The 20,390-nt window shown below is 37.2% G+C and overlaps 1 protein-coding gene across 2 annotated transcripts in view; it reads left to right on the top strand.

Annotated features, from left to right (window-relative positions):
• The window catches only part of LOC136858771 (tubulin polyglutamylase ttll-4), a 407,488-nt gene extending 393,139 nt beyond the window's left edge, over positions 1 to 14,349 (top strand). For both annotated transcript variants that reach the window (XM_067138563.2, XM_067138562.2), the window contains one exon: positions 12,381 to 14,349. In XM_067138563.2, coding sequence (XP_066994664.2) covers positions 12,381 to 12,630 — 250 coding nt within the window. In that variant the 3' untranslated portion in view covers positions 12,631 to 14,349. The remainder of the gene's footprint in view (positions 1 to 12,380) is intronic.
• Positions 14,350 to 20,390: the final 6,041 nt, after the last annotated feature.

Raw genomic sequence — 20,390 nt, 5'->3', positions numbered from 1 at the left:
GGGTTTGAATCCAGGTGAGGATGGGAGAAATATCTAAGCACGTGCTTTTCTTTTGATAAAGAAGTTAAATCAGTCGGATCCTGCCATTGATGTTAGCATAATTTAAGATGCGAGCTGTAAATATAAATGAGAGTTGTGATCAGTAGAAGTTCATTCTTCAGCTTGTCGTTTTGCCTGGCTCTTTTTATTGAAATTCGAAGCATATTGTTGAGTTTACCCTGGTGTTGATAACCCATCATGTGATGGCCCAGGTACATTTTCTCCCCTCCTTCTTCTTCTTCTTCTTCTTCTTCTTCTTAAGTGTTTGATTTTATTTTTCTATATATGTATATAGCTTTAGATACCTTTAATGGTGGTGCTGTTCTTTCTACAACTTTTTGTATGACAGGCTCTGCATAAAGTAACACCAAATGCAGTGGACTGGTTGTTGAAGCTGGACATTCCAGTTTAATCATTTTGGGCTGCGGTATCCAACTGATGAGCCCATGCCGCACTCTGGGTGAAACACTGGTCATTTTTGACGATTGAGTTTCCTGAATTTTATTTTGGGCTTCAGTTTTCCCTTTTGCCAGGCTGAGTGACTCAGATGGTTGAGGCGCTGGCCTTCTGACCCGAACTTGTCAGATTCGATCCTGGCTCAGTCCAATGGTATTTGAAGGTACTTAAAGACGTTAGCCTTGTGTCTGTAGATTTACTGGCATGTAAAATAACTCCTGTGGAATTAAATTCCGGCACCTCAGCGTCTCCAAAAACCATAACAGTAGTTGGTGGAACGTAAAACGTATAGCATTATATTTAAAAAATCCATTATTAATTTTCCCTTACAGCTTCAAAATATTTCCGCAATGCACACACCATATTGTGAGCTTGACCACGAATGACAAAGCCAAGCCTCCCATTTACACTTGTCTTTTTCGAGGTGAATGAATTCTTGTGGTTCGTGATGTGGGTTACTGTAGTCGCATCGTAGGTCGTGAACCATGGCCAATGACTGGGTGGCCTGAGAGTCAGGATACCAGTTGATATGGAATGTGAGTGGACATGGGGACATATTCTAAGACAGGGCCCTCCTTGTGCCCAGGCAGCTAGGACTACACAATCAAGCGGTGGTCCCTAACCCGTTTGAGCAGAGATCCTCAATAGGACTACAGTAGAAGTCTGCTATAGCAAGTATGGCATATAACAAGAACTCCGTTATAGCGACGATTTTTTTTCTGTCCTTTCTAAATTTCTATATTAAACTATGTATCGTCCTTCGGTTACAGCGAAAGCCCTATCACTGACGCATCCATTATTACAAGCGATTAAGCGTGTGCGATTTTGTCCGTTACCGATATTTATGCACCCCAGCGATGATATTGCATGCGATCGATTACCTTCGGCATCGTTTCTTCGCTGTGTGCACTAGCAAATTCCCTTGTCAACATGCGAAGGTGATGTCGGAGTCAATTAATAATAATAATAATAATAATAATAATAATCGTATGGCCTCAGCTACCGTGTGCAGACATTTCAATTTGACGCCATCTGGCTGTCTGCTCGTCAATTTCGACGTTCCGTTTTATTCTAGGCCCACTAGATGGCAGACCGAGTAAACCGAAACTCTCGTAGGCGTCTATGCCTGAGATTTAATGAATTTTGTCATGTAAACACCAAATGTGTCACCAGAGATCTTTTACATGCCGACTTCGTATGACATGGATTGTCGAATGGACTTTTTTCTGCTCTTCAAAAATCCAACTACCTCTGCCAGGTAATACCCATCGACTGCTGTTCTGTAAAGAAAATTCGAAATGAAAGAGAGCATATTTTCATAATAAATGCGTTAATAACGTGTCCGATAATGGTTGTTTACTCCTTAAAAATTAAGGCTGACTACACGACCGCTTAATTTTGAGGCTATATATTGCAATTAAGTAAGAATGGAATACACCTCGGGACATGACAAAGTGCTGAATTGATTTCAGAGGTTAGTTTAAATTTTCTCGCGTCTGGTTAACTTGCGGAAAGGCAATTATGAAAATTTATAGCGAGAGGGTTATAATTTCTCTACTGGCACTTAAAGTGTGTTTTTATTATACGTATAATACTATAAGTTAGGATAGGTGACGCTGTTTGAATAAGAAAACTGAAACGTTTGCAACAAAATGCGATCGATCATCTTCGGTACGGCATATTTTTCTCCCTTTGTGCATTTGCAACATCAATCAATCAATACTGATCTGCATTTAGGGCAGCCGCCCAGGTGGCAGATTCCCTATCTGTTGCTTTCCTAGCCTTTTCCGAAATGATTTCAAAGAAATTGGAAATTTATTGAACATCTCCCTTGGTAAGTTATTCCAATCCCTAATTCCCCTTCCTATAAATTAATATTTGCCCCAGTTTGTCCTCTTGAATTCCATCTTTATCTTCATATTGTGATCTTTCCTACTTTTATAAACGCCATTCAAACTTATTCGTCTACTAATGTCATTCCACGCCATCTCTCCGCTGACAACTCGGAACATACAACTTAGATTCACAATTAAGTCGAGCAGCTCTTCTTCTTTCTCTCAATTCTTCTCAACCCAAACATTGCAACATTTTTGTAATGCCACTCTTTTGTCGGAAATCACCCAGAACAAATCGAGCTGCTTTTCTTTGGATTTTTTCCAGTTCCTGAATCAAGTAATCCTGGTGAGGGTCCCATACACTGGAACCATACTCTAGTTGGGGTCTTAACCAGAGACTTATATGCCCTCTCCTTTACATCCTTACTACAACCCCTAAACACGCTCATAACCATGTGCAGAGATCTGTACCCTTTATTTACAATCTCATTTATGTGATTACCCCAATGAAGATCTTTCCTTATATTAACACCTAGATACTTACCTTGATCCCCAAAAGGAACTTTCACCCCATCAACACAGTAATTAAAACTGAGAGGACTTTTCCTATTTATGAAACTCACAACCTGACTTTTAACCCCGTTTATCAACATACCATTGCCTGCTGTCCATCTCACAACATTTTCGAGGTCACATTGCAGTTGCTCACAATCTTGTAACTTATTTATCACTCTATAGAGAATAACATCATCCACGAAAAGCCTTACCTCCGATTCCACTCCTTTACTCATATAATTTATATATATAAGAAAACATAAAGGTCCAATAATACTGCCTTGAGGAATTCCCCTCTTAATTATTACAGGGTCAGATAAAGCTTTGCCTACTCTAATTCTCTGAGATCTATTTTCTAGAAATATAGCAACCCATTCAGTCACTCTTTTGTCTAGTCCAGTTGCACTCATTTTTGCCAGTAGTCTCCCATGATCCACCCTATCAAATGCTTTAGACAGGTCAATCGCGATACAGTCCATTTGACCTCCAGAATCCAAGATATCTGCTATATCTTGCTGGAATCCTACAAGTTGAGCTTCAGTGGAATAACCCTTCCTAAAACCGAATTGCCTTCTATCGAACCAGTTATTAATTTCACAAACATGTCTAATATAATCAGAAAGAATGCCTTCCCAAAGCTTACATACAATGCATGTCAAACTTACTGGCCTGTAATTTTCAGCTTTATGTCTATCACCCTTTCCTTTATACACCGGGGCTACTATAGCAACTCTCCATTCATCTGGTATAGCTCCTCTGACCAAACAATAATCAAATAAGTACTTCAGATATGGTACTATATCCCAACCCGTTGTCTTTAGTATATCCCCAGAAATCTGATCAATTCCAGCCGCTTTTCTAGTTTTCAACTTTTGTATCTTATTATAAATGTCATTGTTATCATACGTAAATTTTATTACTTCTTTGGCCGTAGTCTCCTCCTCTATCTCGACATCATCCTTGTAACCAACAATCTTTACATACTGCTGACTGAATACTTCTGCCTTTTGAAGATCATCACATATACACTCCCCTTGTTCATTAAATATTCCTGGAATGTCCTTCTTGGAACCTGTTTCTGCCTTAAAATACCTATGCATACCCTTCCATTTTTCACTAAAATTCGTATGACTGCCAATTATGCTTGCCATCATGTTATCCTTAGCTGCCTTCTTTGCTAGATTCAATTTTCTACTAAGTTCCTTCAATTTCGCCTTACTTCCACAGCCATTTATAACTCTATTTCTTTCCAGTCTGCACCTCCTTCTTAGTCTCTTTATTTCTCTATTATAATAAGGTGGGTCTTTACCATTCCTTACCACCCTTAATGGTACAAACCTGTTTTCGCATTCCTCAACAATTTCTTTAAACCCATCCCAGAGTCTGTTTACAGTTTTATTTACAGTTTTCCATCGATCATAGCTACTTTTTAGAAACTGCCTCATGCTTGCTTTATCAGCCATATGGTACTGCCTAACAGTCCTACTTTTAAGACCTTCCTTTCTATCACATTTATTTTTAACTACCACAAAAACAGCTTCATGATCACTAATACCATCTATTACTTCAGTTTTCCTATAGAGCTCATCTGGTTTTATCAGCACCACATCCAGGATATTTTTCCCTCTGGTTGGTTCCATCACTTTCTGAATCAGCTGTCCTTCCCATTTGCCATTTGTTGGTCATGCTTCCTGTCGTTCGCATTTCCTTCCCAATTGACATCTGGCAAATTCAGATCACCCGCTACAATCACATTTCTTTCCATGTCGTTTCCCACATAGCTGACTATCCTATCAAATAATTCCGAATCCGCGTCAGTGCTACCCTTTCCCGATCTGTACACTCCAAATATATCAAGTTGCCTATAATTTTTAGAAATGAGCCTTACACCTAGAATTTCATGTGTCTCATCTTTAACTTTTTCGTAGCTTACAAATTCTTCTTTCACCAGAATGAACACTCCCCCTCCCACCCTTCCTATCCTATCCCTACGATACACACTCCAGTGCCGTGAGAAAATTTCTGCATCCATTATATCATATCTCAGCCATGATTCAACTCCTATTACAATATCTGGTAAATATATATCTATTAAAATACTTAATTCTATTCCTTTCCTTACAATACTTCTACAGTTCAACACTAACAATTTTATGTCATCCCTACTTGATTTCCAGTTCCCTGTTCTCTTATCACCGCTCCCTAGGCCATCCCGTTTCCCTGAATGTACCTCCCTATTACCCTTCCAAACAAATTTCCTAACTTGTACGTACCACTGCGGTTTAAATGAAGGCCATCCGAGCGCAGATCCCTTTCTCCTACCCACCCATTAGGATCTAGAAATTTCACTCCCAGTTTCCCACATACCCACTCCATAGTCTCATTTAAATCCCCAATCACCCTCCAGTCAGTATCCCTTCTACACAGTATTCCACTAATAACAATCTCCGCTTTCTTAAACTTCACCCGTGCTGCATTTACCAGATCCCACACATCTCCAACTATGTTGGTACTTATATCAGCTTGCCTTACATTGTTGGTACCAACGTGAAACACTACCACCTTCTCCTTCCCCTCCTCCCTCTCTTCTACTTTCCTCAACATCTGCCTCAACCTAATTCCTGGATAACACTCTACCCTGGTACCCTTTCCTCCACACACTTTCCCCACGTGTCTAACGATGGAATCCCCCATGACCAGAGCCTCAACCCTACCCACCTCATTTGATCCCCTCCCCTCCTGGTCAGCCCTGTCTTTCCTGATAGCTGCAGAAGCTACTTCCTCCTCCCTTTTCTCCTTCCCATGACCCTGTTCCACCTGTCTTTTCCTATCCTCTACTCTACATTTTCCTTTCCTACCTTTTCCCTTCCTCCTACTTCCACACATCTCAGCAACAGTTCCCTGTCCCTCATCTTCCTTCTGTTGTTCTACCTGGGGCGACTCGTACCGATTTCGCACAGACACCTGTCCTGAATTCTGATCCTGGATAGAGCCCTTAGCCTGCAATCTCCTTCCCCTTAGAACATTAGACCACCTGTCTTCTACAACTCCTCCCTTTCCTTCCCCTCCCTCTTGTACACCTACTGTAACCTGTACATTGTTTGAGGGAGTCCTATCTTCCTTCCTGTCTTCTGTGAGAATCCTAATTATCTCCCTCTCTCTCGTCGACATTCAAAGGCGATTTTGGAGTTGATTAGTAATACATGTAGACTGCTGTTCTCTAATGAAGCAGGATAACACGTTTTCGTAATAAATGCGTAAATAACGTGGCCGATAGCAGTTGTAAACTCGTTAAAAACAAAAACCGAAGTAAACGATATCTTAATTTTAATGTTATATACGGAAATTAAGTAAGAATGTGATACTCCTCAAGATATCGCAGAGTATATCACTGTTCCCATAGGATATTTCATATCTTCTCACGTCTAGTTAAATTTCAGAAAGGCTATTTACATGGACATTTTTCGCGAGGAGATTATCATTTCTCTACATGCGTTTCAAATAATTATGTTTTCATGATACATATACGGTTAGGTTAGGTGACGCCGTTTGAAGAAGAAACCTGAAGTGTTAGCCACATAAACCTCTGGAGTGATGCCGTATTTTTTTATATTTTTTTCTCAGAATATCATGCGAAAACTCAAGGGTTGTCTTGCATTCGCGGCCTAACAGTAAGCTAATGGATACCACTGGCAACGTGGCAACTACCGCAGTAACCACGCTGCTCCTTTTCACACGCGCGCGCACACACAGAACTCGTTGACAATAAACGGCCGCCTCTTTACCATACATTGCTAGCCGCGACATCCGGTGGTACAGTGCCTGTGTGTAACGTCACTGGATCTCAGGAAGTAGTGAAGAGAGAATAGCGTTCTATTAGACTCTACAAAAGCGTTCCTCAAATCTGCAGTAAGGCATCAAAACATGCCAGGCTTCGAATTCTTAGAAAGGCCTTGGGTACTCAGTGGCAGAGTTATAACGCGTCTATTGTACTTGACGCTTAGTAAAATTAAGTTTTATAGACAGCAGGAATAGTTTCATGATTGGGTAGTTGTATTGTAAAGATACGTGGAAAAGGCATTGCCGGCAAATTTTCAATGGGTTCTCATCGATATTATAATGCCAGTTTTAAGTTAATGGTTATTAAACACTCGTAAATGTAGAATAATTGTGGAGCCGCAAGAAAATGCGGCATAGGCCTAACTAAATCCAATATTTGGCGGTAGCGTGAAGACAAAGAGCTAAAAAATGCGTAGTGGTCAAAAAATGCATTCAGTGGTCCGCAACAAGGACGCTTTAAAGAAGTCAAAGATGAAATTGTGAGGTATGTGCACGAAAAACGCAAGGACGGAATGGTCATACCGTGACGCAATAAACTCGTTCATTGACTTTCAACGTCCGCGATTAGGCCTATACATCGCTAGCCGCAGAATTTGGCCGAACCCGGCAAGCGAAACGTGCGTGTAGCGGTAGCCAGTTATATCTGACGCTGAGTAAAGGTAACAGTTTTATAGACAGCAAGAATAATTTCCTGATGGGATCGTCGTATTGTAGAGGAGACGCATGGAATAGGTATTGCCGGCAAATTTTCAACGGGTACTCTTCGGTATTATAATGCCAATTTTAAGTTAATGGTCCTTAACCCCGCAGAAATAAAGAATAATTGTGCAGCTACAAAAAAAAAAAACGCATGACGAAAGTCAATGTTCGGCGTCTAAAAATAGTCTAAAAATGCATAGGCCTACTTCTTCTTCTTGCGTTACGGCCTCTGTAGGACCACGGACAGCTCCTTCATGGATTGCATTTTCTCCTTCTCCTCCCAGAACCTCTTCATCCTTTTTCTTCTTCTCTCCCGCTCTTCTTCCGAGATATTCAGTCTCCTCTTCTCTTGTCTACTCCACTACTGTACAACAAAGGCATTCATATGATTTTACAAAGTACTTTTTGAGCCTGATTTAATTTTTTTTAAGGAAAATGTGGGGTTCATCTTGGATTCAGAGAAATACGGTACTGTATTTTTTTCAGAATGAAATGAAACTTACACTTTCACGTAGTATCGGATTTTTAAAAATGACAAACAAGTAAGCCGTAATGTGGATATCATCTGAGGAAACGCAAGCTTTGAACAAGCTGATTGCCATTTCATACAGATTTTAATGTGCATGGGGGTTTTCCGACTTTTATACAAAAATCGGATATAACGACAATCCGTTATAGCGTGTACCTTTTTCGTTGTTATGAATTCTCGCTATAACGGACTTCTACTGTATGTGTAAATAGGCTAGCATCCTGCTTCACAGAAATTTCACTGAGTGCACTCAGAACGTTTTAAGCAAGCCTCGGTCCTTTGGAAGTAACCAAATCCTACTTCCATTTGACAGGCGAGGAACTCTTTGGAAACAACTTGGCAAACAAAATGGAATTAGATGGGAATCTATTGGTATTAATGAGGATTGTGGAAAAAAAAGAAAGTAGAACTGGCTGTGTCAGCAAATAGGATATGTCTAGATATGTTAGCAGTTAGTGATATTCAGGTAAGGGGAGATAACAAGGAAGATATAGGTTATAAAGTATTCTTATCAGGTGTTGAAAAGGGTACGGCAGAGTGTGGGGATGGACTGTTCATCAGGAATACTATTGCTTACAACATTGTTTCTGTTAAGTACGTAAATGAGCAAATTATGTTATTATGGGTCCTTACTATACCTTACCACTTTTAAAGGTACATTCCTGTTTTCGCACTCCTCAACAATTGCTTTAAACCCATCCCGTAGCCTGTTTGCATATTTACATACCCTTTTCCATTGTTCATAGTTGCTTTTTAAAAATTCCCGCATTCCTTTCTAATTTTACAACTTTCCTTTCTATCACATTTATTTTTAACTACGACAAAAACAGCTTCGTGATCACTTATACCATCACTTCAAAGCTCATCTGGTTTTATCAACACCATGTTTAGAATATTTTTCCCTGTAATGTGTTCCGTTACTTTCTTATTCAGCTGTCCTTCCCATATTAATTTCTTCACCATTTTTTAATTGATGCTTTCATGGACCTTTTCTTTTTACATAGGACTAACACCAGAGAATCACAAGAGTTCAAAGTATGCGATTTTTACATTTACAAACCCAGGGATTTTTCAAATCATAAAATTATTTAAGAAACATGACTGTCAAGTCTCATTTTCAACATAGAACAATAATGGTCATATATTTTATAACCATAATAGTGTAAATTACAATAAAGAGAATTTCTTAGATTTCAGGAATCTATAAACTTCAGTGCGATCAGTGTGTTGTCACGTACGTGGGGCAAACAGGTAGGAGTTTTCAAACTAGATATCTTGAACACATCAACGCCAACAGACACAAGAAGTATTCTGCTATGAGTGTCCATATGGGAGATACTGGTCACCAATGTACTGACATAAATCGAGACTTGACCATTTTGAAAAAGTGAACAAAGAGAACCTGATGAGCAGTTACAAAAATATTTATATAGGTTTGGACCAGAGTATTAACGCAAACAAAAATTTGAACGACGTAGAAGAAAACAAAATCCGTTATATGAATAGATATTGTCGCTCTTATCATCTTGAAAAATTAATAATTTGAAGTCGCCTCCTCTAAAACAAACATCCCACCCTCCCGCTCTACCTATAGGCCGAGCTATTTCCCCTTCCCCTACTAATAGCACTCCTCCCCCCTTACCGCCCCTAGCCAAGTTCCGCCGGGCGAGAGGAAACATAATTATAACACATGAAGTAGCGTGACAAGAAGCAAGTCAGAGCGAGGCTCACGTGTGAACCAGCTATAGAGAGTTTCAACAAATTTGATGGTAAGCTTTTACGTCACGCAGTCGTGACAGAAATTCATTTCTTAAATATCTTGTAATAAATTTCTGAGGGTTTTTTAACCCATTAATTTTTAAATCTCTTTCTTTCCAGACCTTTTCTTTTTCTTTTTTAAATAGTAATATTCATAAGAATTAAGCCATCAATATGTTGGTCATGCAGTGCTGGTCTTTGTCATACGACAGGCTATCTCAGAAGTTTCAGATTCCTTATACCAGATTTAGCTTATTTTTGAAAGAAATTTCCATATGAGTCAAAGCTTTTAAATATTCTGATGTGGATTTGGTCCTATTCCAAGGCCAGAATTTCAATGTCCATCAGTCAGCACACTGAGACTACCAGCTACCAACACTGTATGTAATATTTTCAAGAAAGATGATTCAAAATTTAACAGTGAAGAAAGATTTTTTGCAAGAAATGTTGACTATTTTATTGTATATATGTGTACATATTTTGTCTTTAGTTATTCTTAACAGTTCATAAAGGACATGGGTTCGTCCGTTTTTAAATCACTAGACAGTAACAATGAGCTTTGTATTCTATTACGAGACGTTATGACTAACATGTCATGTTTCAAGAAATGTTTCAAATTTTAACATTGAAGATAAATTTTTTTTGCAAGAAGTGAGGACAATCTTTTGTAAATTATGTGTATATTTTATCTTTAATGTGTTCTCAAATAGTTCTTAAAAGACATAGGTTTTTCCATTTTTTCAATTACTAGACAGCAACAATGAGCTTTGAAATCTACTACGAGACGTTATGGCTGATGAAGTCTCAAATGAGACTAAACATGTTCCAGGGTATGTTTAATATGTTTAATAGTTTTCACTTGTAAAGTGAGGTGTGTTGATTGGGTGGACCATTGAACCTAACATTGTTTCTTATTTTAGTTTTGGCTGGGCGTTGATTAGTCAGTTGCACATTGTCTTACACACACACAGAATTTTATTTTTTATTTAAATTCATGTATTGAAAAACATAAGGCAATTACAGTTTATTTTTCCACGTAGTTTCCTGCTTTGGAAATGCATTTGTCTCGGCGTATGTGCAGCTTTTTGGTGCCACCAGCCAGTTGCACACAAAGTCTCTCGTCATCTTCAAATCCTTGCCCTCCTAGAGCTTCCTTAAGCGGTCCAAACAAATGGAAATCGCAGGGCAATAAGTCCGGGCTGTAAGGAGGATGATCAAGTGTAGTCCAGTGCATTTCCTGTAGCCTGGAGACAGTTAAGAGCTGCAGTATGGGGCCGCACATTGTCTTGGAGGAGGATTAATGTCGAATCGGTTGGTCTCGTTTTTTGCTGCGATATGAAACCCTTGCCTTGTTCAACAGCTTGCAGTAGTAAGAAGCATTCATTGTACGTCTCTCATGCAAAAAATCAATCAGCAAAATGCCTCGCCGATAAAAAAAAAAAAAAAAACTGTTGCAAGAACCTTGCCAGCTTACAGTCGAGTCTTGGCTTTCACTGGTGCTGCCTCCCCATGTTTCGTCGCAGGTGACAATCCGAGTCAAAAATGCATCACCTTCTCCCGCAAACCTTGCTGTAAGCCTCTGACAGACCTTCAAACATCTCAACTTCAGATTTTCGGTCGAAAGGCGAGGGTTCCATCTGGAACGTGCTTTACGGAACTGTAGGTCTTTTGTGATGATTGCTCGATAGCTCCCATAACTGATTCCGACTTGTTCTGCAACTTCTGATACTCTCGATCATCGTCAATAATGTCTTTAACCGCACGAATGTTTTTGTCTGTAATGCTGGTCCGAGGATGGCGATCGTGTTGCTGATTTTCCACACGTTCTCGTCCTTCCTTGAACTTTTTATGCGAGGCAAACACACATGTTCTTGACAATGTTTGATCACTGAACTGTGCATCAATCTCTGGCAAATTTCCGCTGCTGTAACTCCTTCACGAGCAAGAAATTTTATAATTACGCGTTGCGCAGTGGAGAGGTGCACCTGTTGCTCCGACATCGTGAGCGTTACTGACGAAACAGCGGGAAATATCTAACAGCATGCTCTCCCCATTCCTAATGGTCCAGTGTAAGTATAGCAGAAGTGCGAGCCAATCCTACCAACTGTTGATGTTCAGGAACAAAAATCCTGTTTATATTTGATTGACCTTCGTATCCTCATCTAACCAGTCTGTGTCCTATTGCCTTATGCTCTTGTTAACCAGAACCATTCATTGAATTCCACATTTTCCTAGCCTCTTACCTCTCATTTATAAATCTATACATGAATTTTTTTCCTCTACCAATATAAAATGAAATCATCTTGGTGTCTTCCCTTCCTTTTGTCAGTCAATCTTTCCACCTTAAGTTCTTTCCAAATGTCACCATTTCAACCAGGTTATTTTAATCAACCAAACTGCTTACTACATTTTTCATCCACCTGAATTCAGTCTTGCCTTTAAATTACTTTTTCAGCCAATGCTCTGTAGATTTATGAAGAACAAGGGGAAAGGATACAACTTTCCTGTTTAGATTAACTGGTGCATGGATACTTTACTGAAGAGAGTACAGTATATAGTAGTTCAAGACATTCTCTTCTTCATATTATGTGTTATGATAACCTAGAAAATGCAGATTGGAAGAGTTCTTAAAATGCAACGCTAAAATTTGATTTTCTCTTTCTTGGCAGGAAAGTCCTGAGTCTGTCATCAGTAGCATTGTATCGTGCAGCGAGACCTCGTAGTGGCAAGCCTGCGGTTGTGGTTAAGACTTTTCCACGCTCATCATACATTAGCAGGAAGCCAAAGTCAGCCTCCCTCAGCCCAACCACTACACGAGGGATAGCAAACTTGACCAGTTCGGACATTCCACATGAGGGGAATTCGGCTCACTCTTCTCCTGCCCACCACTGCCCTGAAACTGCCTCGTGTTCCTGTTGAAACCAAAGAACTTACTGGTCAATTTGCATACAAAACTGATTTTGTACATGAAAATAAAAGACCTCATATCAAAACATGAAAAAGAAGTGTTGTGCATTTCTTTTTCCTGTTTCTGCGTGTATCTAATTTTTTGAATTAATTCATTTCTGGCTGTTCTTGTTCAACATAACAAATTACCTTTTAAAAATTGTTTTAATAATTTTTCATTTTAATTTAGTGCATAAAATGTTTGGCCTGTGGAAGTAAAATATTATGATGTATGTACATTTTCATTCTGGCCTTAATAGCATTTTTGGCAACTTAAGACATTTGTATGTGGAGATAATTTTCTTAGGATAATTATTGTTCACTGTATTGTTTACTAAACCATTTTAGAAAGTATTATAAAATTTAAATAAAAATAAGAACACCCGGCATGGATTTTGCCAGATTATCAGCAATAATGGCTGAATCATGTTGAATTTGATTTGTACATCTTAAAGAGCAAGAAAAGAAAACAGAAATTTGCAAGTTCAGGTAATTTTGTGAGTTCATTTCAATTCCTTCAATAAGTGAAGTGCATTCAGAAGTTTGTGTTCAAGTTATGACAAGTCGACAATAACTGACTTCACTCTTTAGAGCTTTAGAAAGATAATCATCAAAACCTGTGCAGTATTTCTTAAGAGACCATTTTATAACATTCTCATTTCATTCCTTCCTCTCTTCACTATAATTTATTAAATGAGTAGTTGTTAAAAATGTGTTTCATTATTATTATTATTATTATTTGTATTTGAGGTGAAAGTATGCAACTTGGACCAGTATTGTATTAAATCCTGGAGTATTGAGATTTATAATCCACTTGTCTTGTTTTTGAATGAATACATGTCACGTTCATGAAAAACTCAGGCTTGTTTTATGTGATTTGTAAATATTAATGTGTTAAGGATGTTGATTAGGGCATATTGATTAGAGAAGGCAGTTCTGTAAAAATGTTGCATATGTAGGGGGTCACAATTTTTTTTTTTTTTTTAAGTTTCCACCATGAACCTATTTCCCACTGATTAAGAGAATATACAGATTTTACAAGTTGGCCTAAGGGGCTGAAATATAAATGAATTGTATGTAAAGTTCATAATTTTGCTAGAAAATGTTATAAAGAATGTTTTTGAGTGTTAAAGACGCTCAGTTTATTAGGAATTCTTGCAGTTGAACTTATGATTCTAAGCCATGGGACAGTTTATTGTATGGTTGGAAGAAGAAGTTATTCAAATATAATTTGAATTACATTAAGTTTCTCGTTGAGTACAACATTTTATGGTCTTAATGTTCAGATTAACTACCTCTTGGTTATTCTGTTCAGGTACAAAATAAATATAAGTGATCTGTGACAGGCTAATTTTGCTTGTCAATTTAAGTTAGTTTTATATTAAGACGGTGAGCTCATCAACGAATTTTCTCTTCCATATACATAGATTGATCTCATTTTTGGGTCATGAAGGTAATATTGATCATTTAGTCTTAACGTCATATTTTATAAACTTTTCTTTGACTTTTTCAATTTTTTTTTATTTATTTATTTATTTATTTTTTTTTTTTTCTGGAAAGGTTTGTTGTAATTCTCAAATATCTGAATCATGCTTCTACCAATGATAATCCAATAATCATGTGGTGGTATCTGTCCAGCAGTAAGAAAAGTGAAGAGATTAAATTGCAATAAAACTGATGTGATGTTAGTAATACTTTCTTTATGTTTACTTCTACAGTATTCCTAAAAATTGTCCCCTGTATTCATTACCTAAAAAAATAGTCAAAAGATGCTCATAAGTTCTGGATTTGTACCTACGTAATTTAAGCCACCTTCATCATGATCATGAATGTACCACTCCAGTCACCTGGGTGTGGTTAAGAATCCTCCTCCACTCCTTTTTGTCCTTCCACTTTTCCTGCTCCATTACTTCCGCCACATCCAACTCAGCTTCTCTAATGTCCCTCCATATCTGATCCATCCAGCTTCTTCTAGGTCTTCCAACTGGTCTCTTTCCCTTAACTTCTCTTTCCAATTCCCTTCTTGCTACACGATCCTTTCCCATTCTTTTTACATTTCCGAAACATCTCAGTCTTGTTTTCTGTATCTTCTGTACTAACGGTTCTATATTTAGCTCTTCTCTGATTTTAACATTTTGAATTCTATCTCTTGTCTTTTTAACCGATGTTCTTAAAAATATTTCATTTCTGCTGCTTGTACCTTACTATCTTGTCTCTTAGTTACCAGCGTTTCTAGTCCGTATGTTACAATTGGTATGAAATACTGTTTATATAATGTTAATTTCGTTCTCTTGGGTACTTTGTCATCCCATAAAAGCTCTCTGACTTGATGGTAAAAACTGTACCTTTACTTAGTCTGTTATTAATTTCTGGGTTGATTTCATTACTTCCATTAATAATGCTACCCAGATATGTAAACTGTACTGTATTCTCTACTCGTTCTCCGTCTATGTTCACTTGGCTTCTCTTTTCCACAGTGCATGACTACAGTTTTCTTTTTACTAGTTACCATTCCAAACTCCTTCAGATTTTCATTCCAAATATCCAGTCTCCCCTGTACTTCCTTTCCTCCCCTTCGCCAAATCACCCTTCATCACTACTGATACCTTGTTTTACACGTTTTATGATTTCATCCATCAATATAATAAACAATAATGGCGTCAGTGAACTTTCTTGCTTGAGACCTTTTTTTGTATAAAATGTTTCAGAGTCACCACTCCCCACTTGTACACTGCTTTTACTCTCATGATGCAACATTTTTATCTTCTTAATTAATGATTTTGGTACATTGCTTTTCAGTAGGCATTCCCATACATGTTTTCTCTTAACTGTATCATAAGCTTTTTCCAAATTAAAAAATATGAAGATGATTTCCTTGTTCCTTTCCAGATGTTTTCCACTGTAAAAATCAAGTCTATTTTGTCTAAAGCCATATTGTTCTTCCTCTAACCGTGTTTCTTTATCATATCCCTCAGTCTTTTGTCTATGACTTTCTCCATTATTTTTAGCCCATGTGATAAAAGAATTATACCTCTATAATTTTCACATTTCTTCGTATTTCCTTTTTTGAACAGTGGTACAATGCTTCCTTGTTGCCAATTTTCAGGTATCCTTTCATCCTTCCATTTGGCATTGAGGGCTCTGTATAGCCACTGTAGTCTGATGCTTCCTGCTGCCTTAATCATATCAGCATTAAATTTGTCTTTTCCACTTGCTTTACCTTTGGTAATTGCTTTCCTGCCCTTTCAAGTTCCAACCCTGTTATCAGGTTCTCTTCTTTTTCTCCTTTTATTATTTCTATTTTATCTCCTTCCTCCAAGCAGTCATCCTTATTATAAAGTTTTTTCAAAATACTTTGCCATCACCTTCTGAAGACACTTTTCGTCATGTACTATGGATCCATCTTCTCTCTCTCTCTCTCTATTGCCTTGATTTTTTCTTGATTCTTTTCGATTTTATTACTCTGTATTGCCCCCATTATTGCTAAGCTAAGCCCAGCCAGTGAGCAAGAGATCCCAAGGGGGACCGTTCGTTCATGGCTTTCTGTTTCTAGAAGCATATAAGGGAATAGGGGTGACGACCAAGCAAAAAAAAAAATTTTAATACAACATTCTGACATTTATTAACCCCTTAACTGGGGAATACTTTCATAACATCAACCAGCCAGTGGGTAATTATTGAGCCCAACACACACTTTTGGAATGGGTACAGTAGCATGTGGCAGATGTAAATACAAAAACAAACCCCCTGGCACTACAGCCCTTGAAGGGCCTTGGTCTACCAAGCACCCGCTGCTCAGCCCGAAGGCCTGCAGATTACGAGATGTCGTGTGGTCAGCATCTTGGCTTTCGAGACCGAGGCCGCTATTTCATCGTCAGATAGCTCTTCAATTCTAATCACGAAGGCTGAGTGGATCTCGAACCAGCCCTCAGGTCCAGGTAAAAATCCCTGACCTGGCCGGAAATCGAGCCCGGGGCCTCCGGGTAAGAGACAGGCAAGCTACCCCTACACCACGTGCCGGCATAGATGTAAATACTCAACAGAAAAATCTATTTTACTTGATTTATTTAAATTATGAGTGATATGGTAGAAATTCAATTGCATTATGTTATTACCGTTTTTCTTGTAAACCCGTAAATATATACATATATACACAGTGTGTTCATACAAAAGTGAATTTAAAAAGTGTTCCTTTCATTATTATGATGACATTTTTCAAGTTTTCAGATATGCATCAATAGTTTCTACATACTTTCTGGTTCATAGGTCATTCAGAAATTGCGCACAGTGTTGTAAGTACGGAAGCAAGGGCAAGCACAAAGTGCCACGTCACATTCCTCACAGTAGTAGACAGTTTCTCGTCGCCTCTGGTTTGACAGGCACACAACACAACTTTTTCTTGAGTGATTCCTACATCCAGTCGGCGGATTCTCAGATAATTCAACGTCTTTCCTAACCAAGCCATTATCACGTGACACGGAACAGTTTACAGTTACTTTACAAAAAGTTATCAAAACATGGACAATTTAGTTCACAGAACAACTGTATCGTAGTAACAACAACAACAACTTTGACAACAACTCGCAAATTTAGTTATTTCAATGTACATATACACAAATAAATTATTTACGAAGAATTTGGCGCGGTCCGTAAGAGGCAACACTAGACAGCTCTTGGACTGCCGCCTAGGCGCGAACTATCCGATTACATGTAATAAATATCATTTTTGGTACGTATTGATGATATTTGATTGAAATAATAACAGTACGTTATTTATTAGACCACCTAATCAATACAAAGTCTAGTCTTGGATGATTTACATAAATTTGTTAACTAATAGTGGTACATGTTTCGCCTTCCCTGAAAGCATCATCAGCCATAGTCTTAACCTTAAATTAAAAATAAGCGTCTAAATAACATGTAATAATGAAATGAATTTAAAAATCTTAAGTTCTACTTCAATATTTTCAAATATCTTTTCACACAATTAACTCTACGTTTCTTACTTCCTTTTACAGATTCCACTATTATATGCCTTTTCAACTAGAATATCTACAAACTCACAACGTGCAACATTTGAGCATTACTTCAAATTTTGAGATGGTCCATAGAGATCCTATTTGAAACTGTTATTCAACTTATATTCTACAACTTCATATCCTCGATGTGTTCTACAACTTCACCATATGCCCCCGACTTTCATCTTTTATCTTCAAGATTATGATTAACTTCGGATCTCTCGACCAACCTTTGACTTTTATTCTGTCTTCTTTACTTTGATTATATACGATTTTTCGCCATCGTTTAATTATAATCGCCAGACTATCAACTTTATTTTTATGCAATCTTACTACTTGTTGTATGACAATCTGTTGTTTTATCCATTGCACTTATTTTAGCAGCCTTCTAATGTTAATTTTGTTAATACTTCCACTATTATATCTCATCACATTGTTTATTTTAAACCATCATTGTTATTTTTAATGTTATTTTACTTCAAATCTCCCCAAGATTTTAAAATTCATTTCATTATTACATGTTATTTAGACGCTTATTTTTAATTTAAGGTTAAGACTATGGCTGATGATGCCTTCAGGGAAGGCGAAACATGTACCACTATTAGTTAACAAATTTATATAAATCATCCAAGACTAGACTTTGTATTGATTAGGTGGTCTAATAAATAACTTACTGTTATTATTCAAATCAACTACCCAATTGGCGTGAGACTGGATAAAAATGAATAGGACAGCAATTATCACATCTAATATGATTGGAATTTGTTTTAAATTATGATAGTAGGTGGCGGACGTGATTAAAAATAGTCAGACGCCTATAGGAAGCTAACCCTACGTAAGAACACATTTAGAAGTACAAGAACGCCTAAAGGCGTCAAACCTAATTCTCGTGCGACAACTGTTGACACTTTAGGCGTCAAACCCAGTTAAGGGATTAACATTAGCATTCGTTAAACAAACAAAATATCCTTGCTGATGTTGAATACATTATTTCTTTCATGTTGTCTTGTCCTCCAGTATTAAATTGCAACAACAAAATTAATCTTCATCCTTCCAGTTACAACGGTGAGGCTCTGAAAGTAAATCATAAGAAGGATTAGGCCTTTACTGCCTTTAAAGATTGTAAATGAAAGTATAGCTTGAGCCTCCTACAATTTACAAAAGAAATCAGCCGGCAGTCGTCTACTTTCCAGTAACAAAACAAATTAAAATTAAACTAAAGTCTTCCTTTTGATCCATTAGAACTTCAACACGTAGTAACTGTTTGCTAATAACCAAATACTTTGCTTAAGATAAGTAACGTTCACTAAAGACATGTAGAAATTCTACTATTAAATTTGAGTAAACTCTGAAGTCGTAATTAATTCATTATTGTTATTATTAATTATTTTCAATAAATTATCGAGGTAATATTTACTTCAGTTATCATCCGATCGTACTCACAAACTCTTATATTCCATCAGATAACTCTCACTCTGATCATGACACACTTGTCAAATTAATTAATTAATCATTTAATTACTGTCATTTTGCTTGTTATCTCCTTAGCTCAAATTAATTATGTCATTTGTAGACATTTAATCTTTACTTGCACAGTACTTTTAAGTTTAGAAATTGGTTAGAAATTCTTCGGAAAATTAATTATCAACACATTGAAATATTTTATTATAACCACGTGTGAATAAATGAAGACTTATTAATAAATCGCTTGCGCTTGCTGAAAATGAACTAGACGATCTTTCGTCTAAATCATCATTAAATAAAAATTAAATCCTAATCTAGTCTTACTTGACGTTATTATCAGCAAATTGTTCCTTAAATTCTACTAAACGAATTATCAAGGCGGCAAATGAACGTTGAGATAATCTGTATTGTCATGAACGCACGGCCAGATTAAAACACAATGAACACTTCAAACAAGAAAATATTCTTAACTACATCACACATCACATTCACACAAGGGTATCACGTATTTTATGTACACAATATTTACAACGAATCCTGCCTCAATGAATTAATCAATTATTTTTACATGGTCGCATCAATCAAATTCGGAGAGATAACTGGAAGATTCTAATAGAATTCAATAATCATCACCATCACCTGGTTTACAAATCGCAAGTCTAGCATTCGTGAGCCTTAAGCACATTTATCATTATTGCCTACACATGAATATATTCAACATGTGCTCCACCTTAATTATAATTCACACTGTGTATCCAAAAACACGAGCAACAAATTACTAAATAATATCCCGCAGGATCACTAATATTCCAGGCGCAAATATAAGCAGATCACTTCAAAAATCATGTGAGAATATTCTAAGTCAATTTATAGCTCACGACCATTAATTACATTTTCAACCCGGTCTTCTAATTTAATTTATTATTATTTTAGTGATTATTATGTCTATCAGTCCTAAAATATCATGAAATTAGATGACACAATCCTAAAGAATTGCAAGTGAGATTAGATGATACTATTTCACAAAATTAAGTACAACTCCATATCACGAAAATTCAAGCATCACATGTAAGCAAGAGAAATTTATCGTGTGGTCAGTTGATTTTTAACATATCTAAGTCCTGCATTTGAGAATTCATTCAAAGAACTACTACAACTAGTCTAATAGATCTCAAATTCCAGGCACACACATGCAACTCAACTACCATGACACCTTAAGAATGAAAATTGAAATAACTCAAACTACTGCCA

The sequence above is a fragment of the Anabrus simplex genome, chromosome 1 (assembly GCF_040414725.1).
Source record: "Anabrus simplex isolate iqAnaSimp1 chromosome 1, ASM4041472v1, whole genome shotgun sequence".
Taxonomy (NCBI): Eukaryota; Metazoa; Arthropoda; class Insecta; order Orthoptera; family Tettigoniidae; genus Anabrus; species Anabrus simplex.
Note: the sequence above shows the minus strand (reverse complement) of the source record. Positions and strands in the feature narration are given on the sequence as shown.